The sequence below is a fragment of the Geosmithia morbida genome (assembly GCF_012550715.1).
Source record: "Geosmithia morbida isolate 1262 chromosome Unknown scaffold_7, whole genome shotgun sequence".
Classification (NCBI taxonomy): Eukaryota; Fungi; Ascomycota; class Sordariomycetes; order Hypocreales; family Bionectriaceae; genus Geosmithia; species Geosmithia morbida.
Window position 1 is genome coordinate 80109 of NW_023336194.1, and position 17869 is coordinate 97977.

The following is a 17869-nucleotide window of genomic DNA, read 5'->3' on the forward strand; positions in this document are numbered from 1 at the left end:
CCTCCCTCTCTTCCTCTCCTGACACTATGAGTAACTGCACGTATCGCATGGCTACCACACACACACACACACACACCCACATGGCATCACCCCCCCTTGTTCCCCTCCCGTCGAAATTTTCTGGCTCCAAGGCTTTCGTCACATCACCCCTCCATCTGGCCCTGATGGCCGCGTCCTTTTTCTCACTTTCTGTTCCACTCCAACGAGGGAGCGGGTGACAGAGTTGGCATGTGCCGCCAGCCCCCCCCCAAACCTCGGTCACCTGTGCGGTGCGGTGCTGACGAAATTGATTGGGCTCTGAGGGGGGGCCTGAAGAGAGCGCTTATCTGGGACGGCCTTCTTGTGTTGATCGTAATGGACCCGCTAATATCCATTCAGTCTCACGTGCCGGGTCCCTCGTAGGCCTCTCTGCTGCTCTCTCTCGTCGCCTTGATCTCGAAACTACGACCGCCCCCTTTATTCCCTCTTCTCTCCCCAAATGAATGGTCTGGCCTGGAGGTGACTCGTATTTCTAGCCTAGCGGTAAACCCCCCCCCGGGCCTTTGTCCGCGATTCACGTGCCCACCTCGTAGAGAGTCTTGAGAGCCTTATCGCCTATTTTTGCCCGCCCGCGGGGGATCCGAGCAACTTGCACCTTTCTGCTCTGCACATTGCACATGTACATTACATCCCGTATGCACGCACAGACACAGAGAACACGCATACACATATACACAAACATACACATACACCAACATATACACACACACACAGACATACACACACACATCACAGGCACATGCACACACACATTCAGAAGAAGAAGAAAAAAAGCACAAGAGACAAAGACTTACAAGTTATATGATTCGGTAATAACAACTTTACACGTAAACAAGGCGGGAAAAGGAAGAGAGGAGAAAGACGAGGCAAAGTGGACGAATAGGCTGCCCACGTCGACATGTGTGGTTTCACCGCCAATGGGCTACAGGGCTCAGGGAGTGCAGGGTCTACTCTCCACCACTGCTGCCCCACCCTCTTCACGAAAAGACGTGTGCTGGGAGTCTGGGACCGACTCGAGCCAATGATAGTGTCCAAAAATCATAATAATAACATCCAGTAGAAAGCCACGAGTTGCAATATGAGGCTACAAGCCATTATTACCATTACATACAGGTATACTCGTGCTACGACGAATAATCGTACTCTACTGAAGCCTGTACAGAGTAATACACGTACGATGAACTATCAACTAAGATTAACCTGTGCAGAGCTACGAGTATATACTATGTATTATAAACGCCAAGCCAACCCCCCAGCAGGCGATATCTTCCTCGGAAGCCAGCGGGAGTCGAGACGCGTGTGCATGAAGCACGAGGCTGGGAGGATCGTACTTGTACAGACATACGACGTACGTACTGGCGTAGGGAAGGAAGGAACGGCCTGCAGGGTCCTCCTGCCTGCAGCCGGGGGACAAAGATTTGTGCATGGAGAAGAAAGGCATCGGCGTCATACTTTTCCTCCCTTCTTGCTCAACACTCCGCATCATATCGTCATGGGCTTGTATATCACGGCAGTTGCGCCTTCTCTACCTCCTTCCCTCCTTCCTCTTCTTACTCTTCTTTCCCTCTCTTTCTCGGCGTGTTCGAGTGGCGGGTTTCCCGTCCCATCACCAAGATCAGTAGTTCAACGCGGAAAGTGCAGAGTTAGAAAAATCAAGAACGGGTGAGGCAATGTGGAGTCCCGTTATCCTCCGAATCTTCATCCACCGTGCTGCATGGGAGATCCTTAACGATTGAGCGCATGATGCTGCCCCTTGAGTTCCAGCGATTTCGTCTGGCCACTGATCCATGGTCCCAAGCTGAGCCACGTCGTAGGAACCCAACCCAACCCCTCCCCCAGGTCTACCGCAAATCAGGTCATGGTATCTTGCAGGTTCAGATATCACTGCGTACTATGTAATACATGCAGTGGCTGGTAGACATTCCATTCACGATAACACCTCGGTCTTCTCCTGCCTGGCGAGTTGCCGTCGCAGATGCTCACTCGCCGTAGGCCTTGGAGTCTTGAGAACGAGCCGACCTCTTGCTCTGACACCTGAGGTATCGCTATCATACTGTCCTTCGTCGATACCTCGCCATATCAGAAGATCCCCTAGACAGCTTGCAGTTTACGGACTTCTCCTACACTTGACTTCCAAGCAAACCTTGACCACCCTGCTGAGCCGAGCTCTCCTACCATCTTCATCGCGACAGAGGACGGACGCCGGCGTCTCGTGGAAGCTAAAGGGAGGTTGGGAAGAAGCTTTCATTATATTATGTATACACAGAGTGGCACATGTATAAGCATATACATGATCCAGCCCCATATCTACACGACCTTTTGTTGCCATAGTAGAGGTGATCATCGAGGCACGACATTGTTGCCCCTTTTTACCCTACATCACGGGAATCATCACGACATACATGTATGGGCCCGAGGTCCCGCACAGTCATTGGTGCATCCTGAACTTGCCATTTTTTCAGGCTCGGAGTTGAAAAAATATTCCTCCTTCTTGGGCTTGGTGAGCTGGGAGGGGGAGGGGGGAGGGGGGCTTTTTTTTTTTTTTCTCAAGTTTTTTTTTCATCTTGATTTGAGTATCTCAGTGTCTCGGCTACCACGCTCAATCTGCTTGTGTAGCCTTCGCGGGAAACACAGAGTTCCACAGTCATGAGGCAAAAGCCAGACAAAAAAAAAAGATATATCGTCACGAAGAGTGGTTCCAGCTTGCTTCCCTTCAAGAGAGAGTGATACAACCGCCAAAGTGCCGAGCTGATATGCTTTGAGTGCAACCTATCACGCAGGATAGTGAGCTTGTCCGTGGCGGATATCTCCTACTTGCCGTCCATGTTGAGGATCGCGACCTGCAATTCAAGTCCGCCGCCACCTCCAGAAGTTGGTTGTCGTCGTCGTCGTCGTCGTCGTCGTCGTCGTCGTTGTTGTTGTTGTTGTTATTCATGGCTTTTTCTGTACTACAACCCTTCTGTGGTTACACATCTGAGTGTATCCAAGTATAGCCTATCTTGGCAAAGCAGAGATGCCGACATTGTCTACTAGAGACCGTCAAAGACGAGACGAGGTATGCCATAGCCTTTTATGCAAAGTCCTGGTTTCAGCCGGGTATGACGAAGATCAGACAGCATACTGTGAGCAAGTGGTGTCACGGCAAGGCAAGTTCATGGAACGAAGCTAGGGAGCGTCTCCCGGTCGTGACAGGATGACGAGGCTGTCATCTGGAGAAGCCCACTCTCTGACCCCTCCTCGAATAGATGGATATACGTTCACCTTGTCTTCCATGTGCTCCACTTCATCATGCATGACCCTGCTGCGTGGGACGCTATAAGTGCATGTGACGGTAGACCGCAGGAGCCTCGAGCCACTGCGTTGACATATGCCATGCATTGTCAGGCATTGGGTTTCCCCAATAGTGAGGAGAAGGCCATGGCAGGCCAGAGGGAGGTCTGCGGTCTGCGGTCTGCAGTGAGAAGTGGCTAAGCACCCGCATCGCGTTTAGTTACGTGTATATGCATCTGCGGACTCTTGTCCTCTGAAGGTATCGTAAACGCACCTCCCGTCGTACACCTCTCATGACGAATGTGAGCCGCACTGCTGTCAATGCATCTGTCCTTTCTAGGTCGAGGCCACACGTATTGACACGAGAGTAGGAATCATGTTCGGCCAGCGCACGTCTAAGTCTTACTGAGCGGCATCTATACCTTTACAGAGCACCTCCCCAGAAATGCACATGTATGCATACGAATATACGGATACACAAAGGGATAAGAATAAGAGGAGAACTCTCTCTTTCCCCGAGGAAAAACCTGTTTGTCTTGGGGGTTGTGTTCCAATATTGCGACGTTGGCGGCAACACGGCCAATTGCTCGGGTAAACAGGAAAACGCCAATCCAGACAACCGGTGGTAAACATAAATCCTCATCAACGGACCCGTAGAAGCAAAGCCAAGCTTCGGCGTCTAGAGGGTGGGGTTGCATGCAGTTCCGTGTGATTGTGGTTGTTGGTCGCGCTTCGTTCTCGGCGGCGTCAGAATGTGCGTGCATGTAGGTTTCAATGCTATCCTGCTCAGGGCCAACATCACCCTCCCTCCTCGTCCTACCCGTACATTGGTCGGATCAGACAGCTCGGAAGGTATACGCAGGGCCTGGGAAGGAAAGAGAGAGCAGGCGTGAAGGTGGAGAGAGGAGCTGGAGGACTGCATCGTGCATGCGAGAACTCGAGTTGAAGTGGTGGGGCGGCCCCTTTCTCACGCTCTCTCGGGCACACGGCCTTTCTGGGGGTGCGGGGGACACAACCCTGTCGTCCCGGCCAGCCGTGCAGACCTGGAGGGAGATCTTCTGGACATCCTGGGATTGCCTCGATGCTCGTGCCGTTACGATACCACATATACATGTGCAATCAATGATATATCCTCGACATACTGTTGGCCATAGGCTGTTCTGTATGCACATGCAGACGAGGCACACACATGCACGATGCATGTATTGACCGTGCATGTTGCTCATGGCCATGCTCAAGTCTCCATTAGGGGACGGGCCGCAGCGCCACAGCATCAATACCACCGAGTGAGAGCCCTGGATTCGAGATCGGGACAGGTGAAGCGGTATATGAACGTACGTGCATACCGGCGGCACATGTAGACTCTTGCCTTTATGTGCGGGAACTTCGCGGCCTAACTCCGTTTACGTACACGCACGTACATGGTGTAGCGAGGCGTGAAGATAGATGGAGCCCATTATAAGTTGAGCACATGGCCCCCCCTCCGAAGGAACACAGATCTGACGAGTTGTGCCAGTATACAACACTGCTGCGTACCCCCCACACACACACACACACACACGCACATGGGCGCCAGTCCCCTCGTCGGAAGCCTCCAGCAGACCATGTCCCCCAGTTGCCTGCTCATCGAGGATCTGATCACGTCCTCCCCGGGCGTCGTCATGTTGCATGTAGGCGCCTGGGTCCTCGTTCTATACACGATCCATCGCTTCACACTGGACAGGCGGGACGGTGCGGGTAGAAGCAAGATACCCACCGTGCGCGGCTGGCCCGTGATCATCCCGGACATAGTGAACAAGCTGAGCTTCAACTGGCAGGCACCGAGGCTGATACGTGAAGGCTACACCAAGGTAAGTCGACTTGGGAGGAAAGCATGAGTAAGGGAAAAGGTTGGGTGGCGGTTGCTGAGCCATCCGTATATAATCTCCCAACGCGTGCAGTACAAGGATCAACCGTTTAGGATCCTGAAGCTGGGAAAACCCCTTGTCGTCATCCCCTTCAAATACGCAGATGAGCTGCGATCCGTCAGTAACCAGAAGCTGTCCCAACGCGAGGCATTCGAGGCATTCGGGGCGAGCTTCAGGGGCAGAACCGGGAGTTATACCGGCGTCTACAGCGGAAGCGACATGTACAACGACGTGATCCATCGGCGACTTACGCCAAACATCCGTATGCTTTCGAGCCACGACCTCTTCACCTTCCCCCCCCCCCACAACTGACATGACGGTTAGCACGTATGATCCCCGAGGTGATTGATGAGCTTCACCACGCTTTCAACCAGGACCTTCCGCCTTGCGATGGTGAGTGACAGACCCTCGAGGCACCAGCCATTGTGGCGAGTCATATCATTTCTCATCGATGCAATCGCAGGAACGTGGGCCAGGGTCCAGCCTCACAAGATGTTTCTCGGGCTCGTGTCCCGCACCGGGTCCCGGGTCTTTGTGAGCCGACCAATCTGCCGGGATCCAGAGTTCCTCGAGACGACGGTCTCGCTGACAACAAACGCATTCACCATCGCCGCCATCATGGACTATGTACCGTCCGTCCTCCAGCCCTTGGTAAGCTCTCGGCTGCGGGTGGTAAAGCAGCTCAGAGCCCAGCTAGACTACATCAACGACATTCTCGGGAGTGAGGTTGAGAGGCGACGGAGGACAGCGGCGGCGGCGGCGGCGGCGGCGACGACGACGATGACGACGACGACGGAGAAAGGACCCGATCATAACGACTTCCTCGAGTGGGCTTCCGAGAGGGCCGTCCTACCGGAAGACCAGGATTCAGAATCCCTCGCCCGGCTCACCACGGCCATCCTGAGCATGGCCGTCGTGCACACCAGCGCGATGGCCGCCACCCACCTCATCTACGATCTCGTCGAGCGACCCGACGTCTTGGAGCGGCTCATCGAGGAGCAGGAGACGCTGCTCCCGGGCGGCTGGTCAGAAATTACCCAGGAGATCATGCAGGATATGAGACTCTTGGATAGCGTCCTGAAGGAGTCGCAGAGGTTCAATCCAGTCAGCGAGGGTGAGTTCATGGTGCTGTTTTGATTTTAATCTTATTCTTCATTTTATTTGCACTCTTAAAAATACGTTTTCTTTTTGAGCATGCATTGAAAAAGAGATGGGCGCTGACCTCCCTCCTCCCTACCGTTTTCGTCGTCGTTATCGTTAAACAGTAGCGTTCAATCGTCTCGTCAAGGAGCGCATCGTGCTATCAGATGGCTTTGTGCTAGAGCCGGGCCAGCAGATCGGCATTGCCGGTAAGCTGATCAACCAGGAGCCCGAGGCTATGAAGACGTATGACGCGTTCCGCTGGGTCTCCGACCCGAGCCCTACCGCTGCTTGGACGTACAGCGGCACGCACAACCTGAGTTTCGGATTCGGACGTTACGCCTGCCCGGGTCGCTTCTTCGCCATATACCAGCTCAAGGCTATCCTGAGCAGGTTCCTGCTGGAATACGACTTCCAGCTGGAGGATGGGTCCACGGTGCGGCCGAGGAATGTCGCCTTCGGTGACAAGATTGCGGCAGATTACAGCAAACACTTGCTCATCAAGAAGCGGGTGGCGAGGAGCTAGTAGGCATCAGCTGCCGTGTGCGGGTGTCGGTCACTTGTATATATCGATGCCCTTATATGGCTAGACTGCTTGGACGCTGGCAACATGGATGCGTTGCAGCAGGTAGTAGTGACACAGAAGTCTGATTCAAGAGGGCGCCTCTCCCGTACGCGAACACGAATAGTACATAGATAAGAGGAAACGAAGACAGGGGCAGTCATGCCGTCAGAGCTCGTCGACACCATCATCGCCATCATGATGATACCCGCCAACGCCAGGCAACCAGCCAGAGTCACCACCAGGCGCACAGAGTCCGAGTCTCCAAAAGTAGTCGCGGTGCGCCGTAAACAGACGCCACAGCGTGAAGCGCGTGAAGCCGCTGCCGCCCGCGCTGCACCGCTCATCCTCATCACCGCTGCACACCCGGACGTCCGTCTCGGACGGCGACAACGCCTCCTTTGCGATGAAGATCTCGCCAGCGTGGGATTGGTAGGACCATTCGTCGGGGGGTAGCACGGGCACGGGGTCATTGATGTGCGTCACACGTCGGTACTGATGACTTGGAGGATCGTCGTCGACGGGCTTCCGGGCATCATGATCCAGATCAAAGACCCGGTCGATGAAGCGCGCGAGCCCCCCGTTGCCCACGCGCGGCTGCCCGTACGTGGTGACGACGACATTGTCCCATCCCAGCGAGACTCTGAGTTCCAGGGCTGCGAGGCAGGCGACGGCGCCGCCGAGGCTGTGACCGGCCAGGTGGATGGGGTAGTCTGGGTGCTCGGTCCTGAGGCGTATGAGCTCGGGAACGACCCACCTCCTGGCCATGTCCCACGACTGCATGAAGCCCATGTGCACCGTGCAGTTGGTGCACTCGGGGCCGTCGCCGTTACCCGGTGGCGACGGGTACGGCACGTACTCCTGCGGCACGGTGCCGAGATCCACGACAGTGTTTGTGATGCTCAGGGTTCCACGAAAGGCCACCAGGATGGCCGGTGGCCCGCCTCCACCCTCCCCGTCGTCGCTACTCTGCCCCTCGTCCACGGCGATGTAGCCGCAGCTGTCACTCATGAGGACGCCGGTGTCCCATGTCGTCACGAGCTTCACGTGGGGGAACTCGTCGCAGCGTGAGAGACAGTCGAAGGGTTCGCTGATGCCTGTGTTGCCGATGCAGTAGCTTATGTCGACCAGACGGGCCAGTCGCTCCAGCTCTGAGTACAGCGACACGCTGATCGTCCTGGTCGAGCCGGCATCATCTTTCCCGGACAGAGGAGTCGAGGCGACGCTCAACACCAGGGTCACCAAGGTCCAAATGGCGACGTATCGTGCCATCGTCGTCACCATCGAGCGTCGGTAAGGTCGTATCTCATCGGTTACCACGAGAGAAGAGAGTAGGATAGTGTGATGTAGAAGGGTTGATTGGACAGCGATTGCACAGCTGCTTGGCCTCCTTGTAGGTAAATTAGTAGACTAGTAGTAGCAGAAAGGGACGGTGTGCATCAATGAGTAACAGCATGGAAGAATGCGACGAAGACAATCAGAACTGCGGTTGGCCCTCAACAAAAAAAAAGAAAAGAAAGAAAGAAGGAGAGAGGGTGTGTAGCAGGGAATATGTCAGACGATGAGCCTGCTTGAGGGGGTAGTGAGATAAGTGAACAGGGTCTGCGTTTAGAGGCGTGGTAGAAACGTCATAGTGATGAAGGCACTATTACTGGCAACCGTATATTGATCGTTGCCCCCTTCCTTGATGGAATCGGGTTCAGCGACTACTTTTTATATATTTCGGAGTATCAATACCACTTTCAGGATCCTTTCGCCCCACTTCCATAACCTTCCCCCAAATGGGTCCTGACAGCATAACAACATAGATGAATGCGACAAAGATGCGGCTGGTGAACACGCACTACCATGTCCGTACTGTGATACCGGCTGCGATCGTTAACCTCTCTTCCTTGGCGTCACTACAGTACCCCCCCCCCCCGGCTCGGGTATTCTTAGCTGAGCGAGAAGGAAGTCAGCGTCCATGGCTAGAAAATAGAAATAAAAAAAGAAAGAAAAAAACCTAGTGTTGGCCACCCTGCTGCCTGATGGATGCCCAAAATATAGATTTCATGTTCATCACGATGTCGGGCATGTTGAGCAAGCTGTGGCTCTCTGTGCGTGCTATTGGAGTCTTTCTAGCTGGGATAAGAGTGCACCTAGCTCACGATGACCACAATGCTGTCATCACGCTCACGCTCAGAATAACAACTGCCATCAACTGGTACCGCACCGGCGCGTCGATAGAGAGCACCAGGGTGGCCAAGGTAGCCAGTATCCGGCCACGATCGGTGCAGGAATAGCGGAGGACGTCGAGGACCATGCCAATGGCCTTCTCGGGCTCATCACGAGCGGCAACAGGCTGGCATCGGCCCAGACCAGCCTCGAGCGTAAGGCTGTCATTCGGTCCCAGGGCCAGGTTAGCTCCTGTGCCGGCCCCTTGAACCATACGGTCAGCGGCATCGAACATGCCGCGTCTAGCAAGGAATACTGGACAGCACGAGCCGGCTTCGGACTGGCAGGCGTGACTTGGCATGGCGAAGGATGCTCTCGACGATGGAAAGCTGCTGCTCAGCACGGTGGAAGGCCTCGGGCAGGCCAGCAACGGGTCTTTACGGCGTTGTACGTCTGAGCCAGCGTGGCGACGACGCCGAGGGTCGACGCGATCATACTGAGAGGGTCCATGCAGATAGGGCATCCACATCGTGGGACGTTACTTGCGACAGCCTTCTGGGCTCCATTATCGAGCCCTTCCGAGATGGCCTCCCTCCCCTCTACTAGAGATATGAATGCATGGCTATGACTATGCTCTAGCCTAGACGCCACAACCTGTGTACGCCTGCGATCTGCTAAAGTAAGTTACCCGCGCCTACGAATAAGAAGGCATCGCGACCGACAATAGCCCCACTTTTATACGCCTCTTGGTGTGGTGGCATAGCCACCCCAGGTCAACCGTGAGCCTCACTGTACGGAGACCCCGCTACAACGCCCGCGCTCACCCCCCGCAAAAACCCCCCTTTTGTCTCTCCATACGCCACTACGTTACGCCACTCTTCCTCTGATCTTTTGGTCTTGTCTGCCTGCCCTATGAGGGAATGGGAGGTTTCGGTGAACTAGACACCACCACGTATATTACAGTAGACACTGCGGGACCAAGTCGGTCTCGAGGTATCACTAACGGAAGGTTTCTCTGTCTAGGGCAACCACGGGGTTTCCCACTTATATATCTATATAGAAGTACCGTCTACCCCTCTACAAAGGGTCAACGGCGTATAATAATAAGAATGGTGATGATCAGAAACAAGTAATAGTGACTGGAATTTTTTGACTAAAATATACTGTGGGGCACGAATTTTGGATATCATGGGTTATATGTGGTAATGTTGTTAGGGAGCGTGGGAGGAGGGGAGTGGTTCGCTAAGACAGGCAATAGTCGGGATATGATTGTATTCAACACTGAACCTTGGACTCCCTCTATCCTGCAGGTAATCCTTTTTTATTGAATGATAGTCCCTCTCGCTTCGATTACGTGACGGTTACGTCTCGTATTCCTTCTCGAAGTTGATCTGAAGGTAGGATTGTGTAGCCGCCCGATGGTCTCGTGTCAGCTAAGAGGGGCGCGAGATCCCGCCCGTGTTACCAAGACGCGCACACTTTCTACAGCTCAAGAATGCATCAGTTAGTGTCAGGGGTAATAAGCAAAGCATGGAAACTTGAAGCTTCCGGCAAATAAAAAACGAACGCGATACGCACACGAGAGGTCTATACCGGTTGCAGTGACGTGGACAATGCGATGCGTTGTGATATTGTCGTACGAGGCAATGCCCAGAGCACTCTAGAATATTAGTAGTAATATGACAGTTTCCGATGGTCAGCGTCTTCCATTCGACGTCCGTGTGAGAACGATACGATAACTTATATTGTACTTTTAATAAGAGAAAAAAAACGATACCCTTCCCTTGGGTCCCAGTCGTGATTTGCTTGTTAACCCCCCCGTCTATGTAAACTCTGTATACAAGTACAACATGATATCGTCATTGTCTCTATCTCGTCGTATCATCTTAGACGCGGAGCGTAGGGTCCCTCACGGGCTGAAGGCTGGAGAACTTGGCGACCTGAGATGTCGAGTTGGTGGCGCAGGAGCCTCCGCGACCGCAGACGAGCTCGATCTGGAGGCCGCCGGAGACTTCGTACTGAGCTTTGCTGTAGGTATTCGTTAGACAACGAGACCGTAGTGAGGAAAGAGAGAGGAAGAGAGGAAGAAGAATATTTACCCATCACTAGGGCAGATGCGCTCGATAAGGGTAAGCTGGCCCTCGGAGTCCTCCCAGATAAACTTGACCTCCCCATCCTCACAGGCGTAGCGGGGGGTGAGAGTGTCGGGGGTGGTGGACTTGGAGGTCTCGTTGAAGTGGCAGAGCGTCGTGACCTGGGTCTCGGCGTCGATGTACTTGAAATCGAAGGCGTCGAGGGTGGAGCCCGTGTTGTTGGACTGGGCGTGGAAGTTCTGGATCTTGTACTCGGCGGGGAGGGTGCAGTCACTGTCCTCGGCCGATGCCATGCTCAAGAGGCTGGCGGGAGGGGAGTAGGCCAGCTTGGCGGCCATGACCGAAGGGAGAGCAGCCAGGAGGAGGACGTCGAATCTCATGATGAGGGATGGTGTTGCTGATGATGATGAAGAAAGAAGAGAAGAAAAAGTACGGAGTATACGATGTTTGTTTTAGTATCGAAACAGCTCAAAAAAAAAAAAAGATGGCAAGGGTGAGCATAAATGTTTCAAAGAGAATGAATTAAAGGCGGAAAGAGGGGAGGGGGGAGGTTGGTAGGGGTCTTTGGAGTGGTAGTTGAGTATTAGTGCTGCTACCCTTTAACTTCTTGTAGGCAAAGAAAGGATCATCAAGAAGGAAAACAAGGGGTTTTGCTGTTGGCTCCCCATCGCCACATGATGTACGCACACTGCTTACAGAGTACCTGCCGTACTAAAACGAGGGTGAGATGGCTGACGATCAATGGATCCCCTCAACAGCCGGCGCCGCTATTCGGTGTCACAGACAGGCTTTTAGAAGACTTTCAGTAGCTCCGTAATGCACATCTTGCCGCCTTGCAGGAAAAGGGGGAAAAACGGTGCCTGACTTGGGAACCCCCCTCGTATCTAAATGTGGACAGGATTCACAAGTGACACGCCAGACTACCGGCCACGGCTGGTGTTATTCTGGGGCGGTCGGCAATCAGGGCATTTTAGCTCAAGGTCAGCCAGCTTTTCAGGGGTAGTTACTACCAAGTACAGATTACTCGTAATAGGCATTGCCGTTGTCGCTCGTCAAATAGGCAGCGACGCAGTGGTAAAAAAAAAAAAAAGACTAGAAAGCAAACTGCTATATACGAGTCCTGATAAGTATACACACACACAAGAAGACGAAGACCAGACTTGGCATCGTACAAGGCCGATCATAGATGCCGTCCAGAATCCGCCATTACGTAGTTGCTTGAGGGAGAGGACTTAGCTGCAAAAATGGTCCGTGCACCCAAAAAGCCGAGTGGATCTATATATCGGAATATTACTTTTCCCGAATCCTCCGGAAAACTCACACTCTAAACTCTCCTGCAGTACCCTTTTCACGTGACCCACAAACTTCTACAGCACAGAAAGTGAGGAAAAGAGAGAGAAAGAGAAAAAAAAGTTGTCTCGTGCGCCCCACATCGACCACAGAATTCACCAGTCCATCTAGAGTGGCATCCTTTTTCTCTCCTGTTCCCTTCTCAACCTTGAATCGACTAACCGACCAGCAACATTTTTCGACAATCCCTTCCCCCACCGTCGAAATATATACATCAGACAAGATGGCCAAGGAGGCTCCCGCAAAGACCGGTCTGACCGTCGGCATTAACCGCGGCCACGTACGTTTTGTCACTGCAGTCTCACCTCGTGGAGGATCTCTGCTTCCGAGGCGACTTCCCGCTTCTACCATGGCAGACGATGGACGCTGACAATTTCGTTTGTTTTTTTCCACCCCCGAATATAGAAGACCACTCCCCGCGTTACCAAGCCCCGTGTCTCCCGTACCAAGGGTCACCTGAGCAAGCGCACCGCTTTCGTCCGTGAGGTCGTCAAGGAGGTTGCTGGGTGAGTTTTCTTCTTTCTTCTACTCATTGCCCTACTATATATATCCTGTGCTCTATTTTGAAGTGTATATGAAAGAAGACGAATTTGAACCGGAAAACATTGGACTAACACTGAACCAACAGCCTCGCCCCTTATGAGCGCCGCGTCATCGAACTCCTCCGCAACTCGCGCGACAAGCGTGCTCGCAAGCTCGCCAAGAAGAGGGTATGTCTCCTCTCCGTATGCCTCTCGCAACGCCCATAACTAATATCTTCCTTCCAGCTCGGTACCTTCGGCCGCGCCAAGGCCAAGGTCGACGAGCTCCAGCGCGTCATCGCTGAGTCCCGCCGTACCGCCCACTAAATCTCTACCGATACTTCTTCTGAACCGCACAATGAAACGAGGTGTATAAAAAAAGGGATTAGGCAAGGGTTAGCGTGGGACGACAACCATTCACAAAGAAAATAAAAAGAAACGACAAAAAAAAGGACAACACAACGGTGGCTTTCTTCTTCTGAAACAATGAAGTGAAATGAAATCGAAATTTCTCAAATGAAAAAGAGCCTTTGGCATGGATCTGGCGCAGTCACAACTATGACTTAGGGTTTTTATTCTTTTGTTTTTTTTTTTTTAAAAAAAAAAAAACAAATACAACAAAGGGCCAGCCTGCAGAACTTGGCTGTCGGCGTCTGGGAAAAGGGAAAACAATGAATTCCAAGTGTTCAGCAATAACTATATTGGTTTCTCCCGTGCTTTCCTTGCTGTATCGTCACATCATTTTGTTGGCATTTGTTAAGCTTGAGATATTATTTGGGTACTTCCAACGCCGGTCACAATGCCTTTCCCAACCGAAAAAAAACCTAGTCGTAAAATCTCACATTCGAAACATGTCTATTTCTTGCCCAGCTTGAGCCACTTGGGCACCTTCTTGGCCCCTCCCTCACCACTGCTCTTCTTCTTCCCATCTTCATGTACCTGTGCCACTGCAGGCGCCTCCACCTCGTCTTCGGCAATCTGTGGAACCTCGGGGACCTTGACTGTCTGTCCCTGGCTGGCAACGTGGGACTTGAGGAACGGTTGTTTCCTGGCGTCCGCGCTCGCGCCCTCGTCCCACACGAGGTTGACGAGAACCCTGCCGGACATCTTGTATCCCCTGACCAGTGTGTCCTCAGGCCCACGGTCATCCCGGTCTTTGATGACGGACTTGCCGCCCGGGAGGGCGAGGTGGAAGGGCTCGTCGCTCTTCGCCATGATGTGCCTGACTGCCGCGTACAAAAAGGCTCCCGTGTGTGAGGGGCCCACATCCCACTCGCTGCTGGTGTTGTCGGGGAAGCGCACCTTGACGCGCACCGACTTGACGGCCGAAATCTTGGCCTCCTCGGCGGCAGCCTTCTCATCCAGCTCTCGGTCTGAGAGGAGGCGCTTGTTTTTGGCGTTCTCCAAGAGCCGCGCCTGGTGCAGTTGCGCGTGGGCTACTGTGGGCGTGAAGTCTGTCTCACTGGCTGGGGTGAGAGCTGCGGCCGGTGTTGTTCCAGAGGGCGCTAGGTAGACATTCACGGGACTGTATGGATCATTGGATGATGGTGCTGACGATGCTGCTGCTACTGCCCCGTCGGCTTGGCTTATTTGTGTTTGCTCTTGCTCTTGGGGCGGCGCTGGTGCAGGCTCGGCGTCTGCCATGGGCGTGTCGGGGGCGTTGGTTTCTTTGGACGGCGTGGGCTGCTGGGGTGCAGGATCCGTCTTCTGGGTACCTGATGACGCAGTGTTTCCTCTCTCCTCCTCCTTGAAGAGCTGGCTAATCTCATCCATGGCGGCGTGAAGCGTCTGGTCCGTCGTCTTGTAGGTCAGACGTATCAGAACGTTACCTGAGTTGTACCCCAGGGAGGCAAGAGTCTTCTGCAGGTCAGTAAATGTAGAAATCTCCCTGCCCATGATGTTGAGGACGGGCGTCTCGTAGTAGAGTTGGCCGCTGCCGCCGGCGCCAGCGTCAATGCGGGCCACGCCCCTCGCCGTGATATTGATGTTGCGGCCGGCGTTGGCGTCGCCGCTCTCAAACTGCCGCAGGACCTGCCATAGCGTGAGGTCACTGGGGAACTTCTTGACCAAGCGCCCACCCGGTATCTCCTTGGCCTCGGGCTGCGGCAGTTGGAGGGCCACCTGGATGGCTGATGGTGTGTTGGACTTCTGGACGAGCTCGAGCTTGGCGCCGGGGCTGAGCCCGGATGCTCGAAACGGGATGGTCAAGTCAACCTGCTTCTGTTTGTGCCTATGGTCAGAGGGGGAGAAGTCAGCCTACAGGTGCTCCTGGGCAGTGCGATTTTCCTTGATATCGGGTGGTGCCATGCTATATACTCACTTGACGAGATACTTGTCTCCCGGGAGGCCAAGTTTGGTGCAGGCCTGTTGCAACACATCCGCCAGATATGTCCCCGGCGTGACCTTGACAGTAGTCCGACGGAGATCCGTAGATATTACGACGACGTGCGATGACATCGTGGGCGCCTTTGATCCGTTTGGGGTCTGACGTGAAGAGTAAGTCGAGGTCGTGGTTTAGTGGTAGTGACAGAGGGGTCCGTCTAAGCTATACTCGTAGCTGCGTGTCCCTTCCCTCCGGCTATGGAGGGGAGGTCAGACGTACAAGAGACTGAATTGAGTACTAAAGTTGACGGCTTGTGTGATTCACACTGATACTGGGCTGGGTGTAGGTAGTACCAGTATTACTAGTAGTAGTAGGAGTAGTAGAAGGAGTAGCAGCAATGTAAATGCACGAATAGTACAGTAGTTCTTTTTCTTCAGTTGGTATGGCGGTTTTGCTTACTCTACTCGTAGAGGGGGAGGGGCGAGCTTTCTGGAAGGCTCCGCAGGCAGCGGCACGGTGAGGTAATGCCGTCACTGCCTTTGTACTTGTAGGTACAGGCTACAGGTTACAGGCTCTACAGCGGGCAAAGCAGACAAAGCAGAATGGCCCTCTGCAGTGCCCCGCCCGCTGTACTGTTACTCGCGAGATCAATAGCGGCAGGGATGGAGAGCTCCAGACCCTTCGTCCACCGTAGCTTGGACTCGTAGGCACTGTGAGTGGCGGGGTTGAGGAAGTGGCCAATCGGCGCGACGCCTTCTGGATTTTTCCGACCAGACGTCTGGCCACGCCATTGAGTGTTTGCCTTGATTAGAGTGGGAGTAGGTACTAGCCATACCGATGACCGCTGGAGCTTCCCAACGCGCCGTCGTCGGTTGGAGGAAAGCTGCATAGCGTACAACTTCAGCTCTCTCTGTCACCCTCAACACCACTACCACTCTTACGCGAAATTCGGCAAGCGGGAAAGAGGACTCCTGTTCCAAAACCAGATGTATATATAGAGAGAGATACATCCAGACCATCTTTCTTTGTCCCTACCTTCTCTCCCCACCACCGAATCAGAGGAGTGAGCAGCCTGGCGGCTCCTCCATCGTCATCATGGTAAAGAAACCCCCCTCCCTCCGTCCGCCGAACTTGAAGCCATGCTGACGTCCTTCTCTTTCTCTTACCGCAGTCATCTCCCTTTTCCATAAGTTCGTACCATTCCGAGGTCCCGTTATTGACACAAACATACACAAACCGATCGTCCGGCTGACACGATGCAAAAGACGGCGGCGCCTGCGTTGCCATGGTGGGCAAGGACTGCGTGGCCATTGCCTGCGATCTCCGTCTGGGTTTACAATCCCTGACCATCTCGAACAACTTCCCCAAGGTCTTCCAGTATGGTGACGTCTTCCTAGGGCTGACTGGGCTGGCCACCGACGTCAACACCGTCAGCGACCTGTTCCGCTACAAGACAAACATGTACCGCCTCCGCGAGGAGAGGTCCATCGCCCCCCGCACCTTTGCCAACCTCGTCTCGTCGTCGCTGTACGAGCGCCGCTTCGGCCCCTACTTCGTCTCGCCCGTCGTAGCCGGCCTCGACCCCACCACCGGGAAGCCCTTCATCTGCGGCTTCGACAGCATAGGCTGCATCGACTTTGCAAAGGACTTTATCGTCGCTGGTACCGCCTCGGAGCAGCTGTTTGGAATGTGCGAGGGTCTCTGGGAGCCTGATCTGGTAATTTTCTTCCCCTCCCTTTATCCTCGCTCTTCTGCCTCTTCTCTCTCCCTTTTCCTTTTTCTTTCCCCTTGCCTTACTTATCCTCGACGGAAAAAACGCATTGCTGACAACCCATGCCCCCACCCCGCAGGAACCCGATGCTCTGTTCGAAACCATCTCCCAATCTCTCCTCAACGCCGTTGACCGCGATGCCCTCTCCGGTTGGGGTGCCCACGTCTACATCATCGAGAAGGACAAGGTCACCAAGAGGTTACTCAAGGGCAGGCAGGACTAAGCACATAAAAGGGAGGTCACACAGGGCTAGGCTGGGATATCTTTGCGTTTGGCTTTCTACTTGCTGCTTAGAGAGTGCGGCTTGCACAGAGGCCATAGCAATCGCCTGATGCCTTCTATCGTGGACTGAGACGTGAATGAATAATGTATTGATTGCTTCAACTACTCGTTCCCATGACTGCACAGCGCTTTCCCTCGTGATTTATTATGGTACCTGACCACATTCGGCATGCCTTCTGTGAGATGTTTATGCAGTGTATATTGAGTCTTTCTTACTCTTAAAACCACTCACACCGTCGTCGTCTGGATGTGTCGGGTCCGAGGTATGAGAAAATTGATGTCTTTTTATAGATGCAATGGTACATGGATATATGCTTCCTTTTCCCCGGTCTACAGCCATCTAATAATAAATCTGCCGTGCATGAATCTGTCTGATTCAGCAGAAACGTTTCGTTAATTGTTTATTTTTAAACCCCTCTTTTTCCCAGCTCCCCTTTTCATTCCTTTCCTTTCCCCT

The 17869-nt window shown here is 53.6% G+C and overlaps 7 protein-coding genes across 7 annotated transcripts; 3 read left to right on the forward strand and 4 right to left on the reverse strand.

Annotated features, from left to right (window-relative positions):
- Positions 1–4874: 4874 nt before the first annotated feature.
- GMORB2_6884 (cytochrome P450 monooxygenase) lies at positions 4875–6882 on the forward strand (the record flags this gene model as incomplete). The annotated part of the gene is made up of 5 exons (XM_035468850.1): positions 4875–5159; positions 5250–5478; positions 5541–5609; positions 5680–6330; positions 6482–6882. The coding sequence occupies 5 exons, from the start codon at positions 4875–4877 to the stop codon at positions 6880–6882; spliced, it is 1635 nt and encodes a 544-aa protein (XP_035321230.1).
- Positions 6883–7086: 204 nt separating this feature from the next.
- GMORB2_6885 (Lipase (class 3)) lies at positions 7087–8190 on the reverse strand (the record flags this gene model as incomplete). Its single annotated transcript, XM_035468851.1, has 1 exon — positions 7087–8190. The coding sequence occupies one exon, from the start codon at positions 8188–8190 to the stop codon at positions 7087–7089; it is 1104 nt and encodes a 367-aa protein (XP_035321231.1).
- An 871-nt stretch (positions 8191–9061) lies between these two features.
- GMORB2_6886 (uncharacterized protein) lies at positions 9062–9567 on the reverse strand (the record flags this gene model as incomplete). Its single annotated transcript, XM_035468852.1, has 2 exons — positions 9062–9412; positions 9514–9567. The coding sequence occupies 2 exons, from the start codon at positions 9565–9567 to the stop codon at positions 9062–9064; spliced, it is 405 nt and encodes a 134-aa protein (XP_035321232.1).
- Positions 9568–10958: 1391 nt separating this feature from the next.
- On the reverse strand, positions 10959–11545 carry GMORB2_6887 (uncharacterized protein; the record flags this gene model as incomplete). Its single annotated transcript, XM_035468853.1, has 2 exons — positions 10959–11100; positions 11172–11545. 2 exons carry the CDS (start codon positions 11543–11545, stop codon positions 10959–10961), a joined length of 516 nt encoding a protein of 171 aa, XP_035321233.1.
- Positions 11546–12738: 1193 nt separating this feature from the next.
- Positions 12739–13363, forward strand: GMORB2_6888 (large subunit ribosomal protein L36e; the record flags this gene model as incomplete). Its single annotated transcript, XM_035468854.1, has 4 exons — positions 12739–12795; positions 12921–13021; positions 13144–13225; positions 13283–13363. 4 exons carry the CDS (start codon positions 12739–12741, stop codon positions 13361–13363), a joined length of 321 nt encoding a protein of 106 aa, XP_035321234.1.
- Positions 13364–13891: 528 nt separating this feature from the next.
- On the reverse strand, positions 13892–15493 carry GMORB2_6889 (uncharacterized protein; the record flags this gene model as incomplete). The annotated part of the gene is made up of 2 exons (XM_035468855.1): positions 13892–15266; positions 15357–15493. The coding sequence occupies 2 exons, from the start codon at positions 15491–15493 to the stop codon at positions 13892–13894; spliced, it is 1512 nt and encodes a 503-aa protein (XP_035321235.1).
- A 1133-nt stretch (positions 15494–16626) lies between these two features.
- Positions 16627–17353, forward strand: GMORB2_6890 (20S proteasome subunit beta 3; the record flags this gene model as incomplete). Its single annotated transcript, XM_035468856.1, has 2 exons — positions 16627–17076; positions 17210–17353. Coding segments are annotated over 2 exons (594 nt in total), but the record flags the coding sequence as incomplete, so codon positions are not given.
- Positions 17354–17869: the final 516 nt, after the last annotated feature.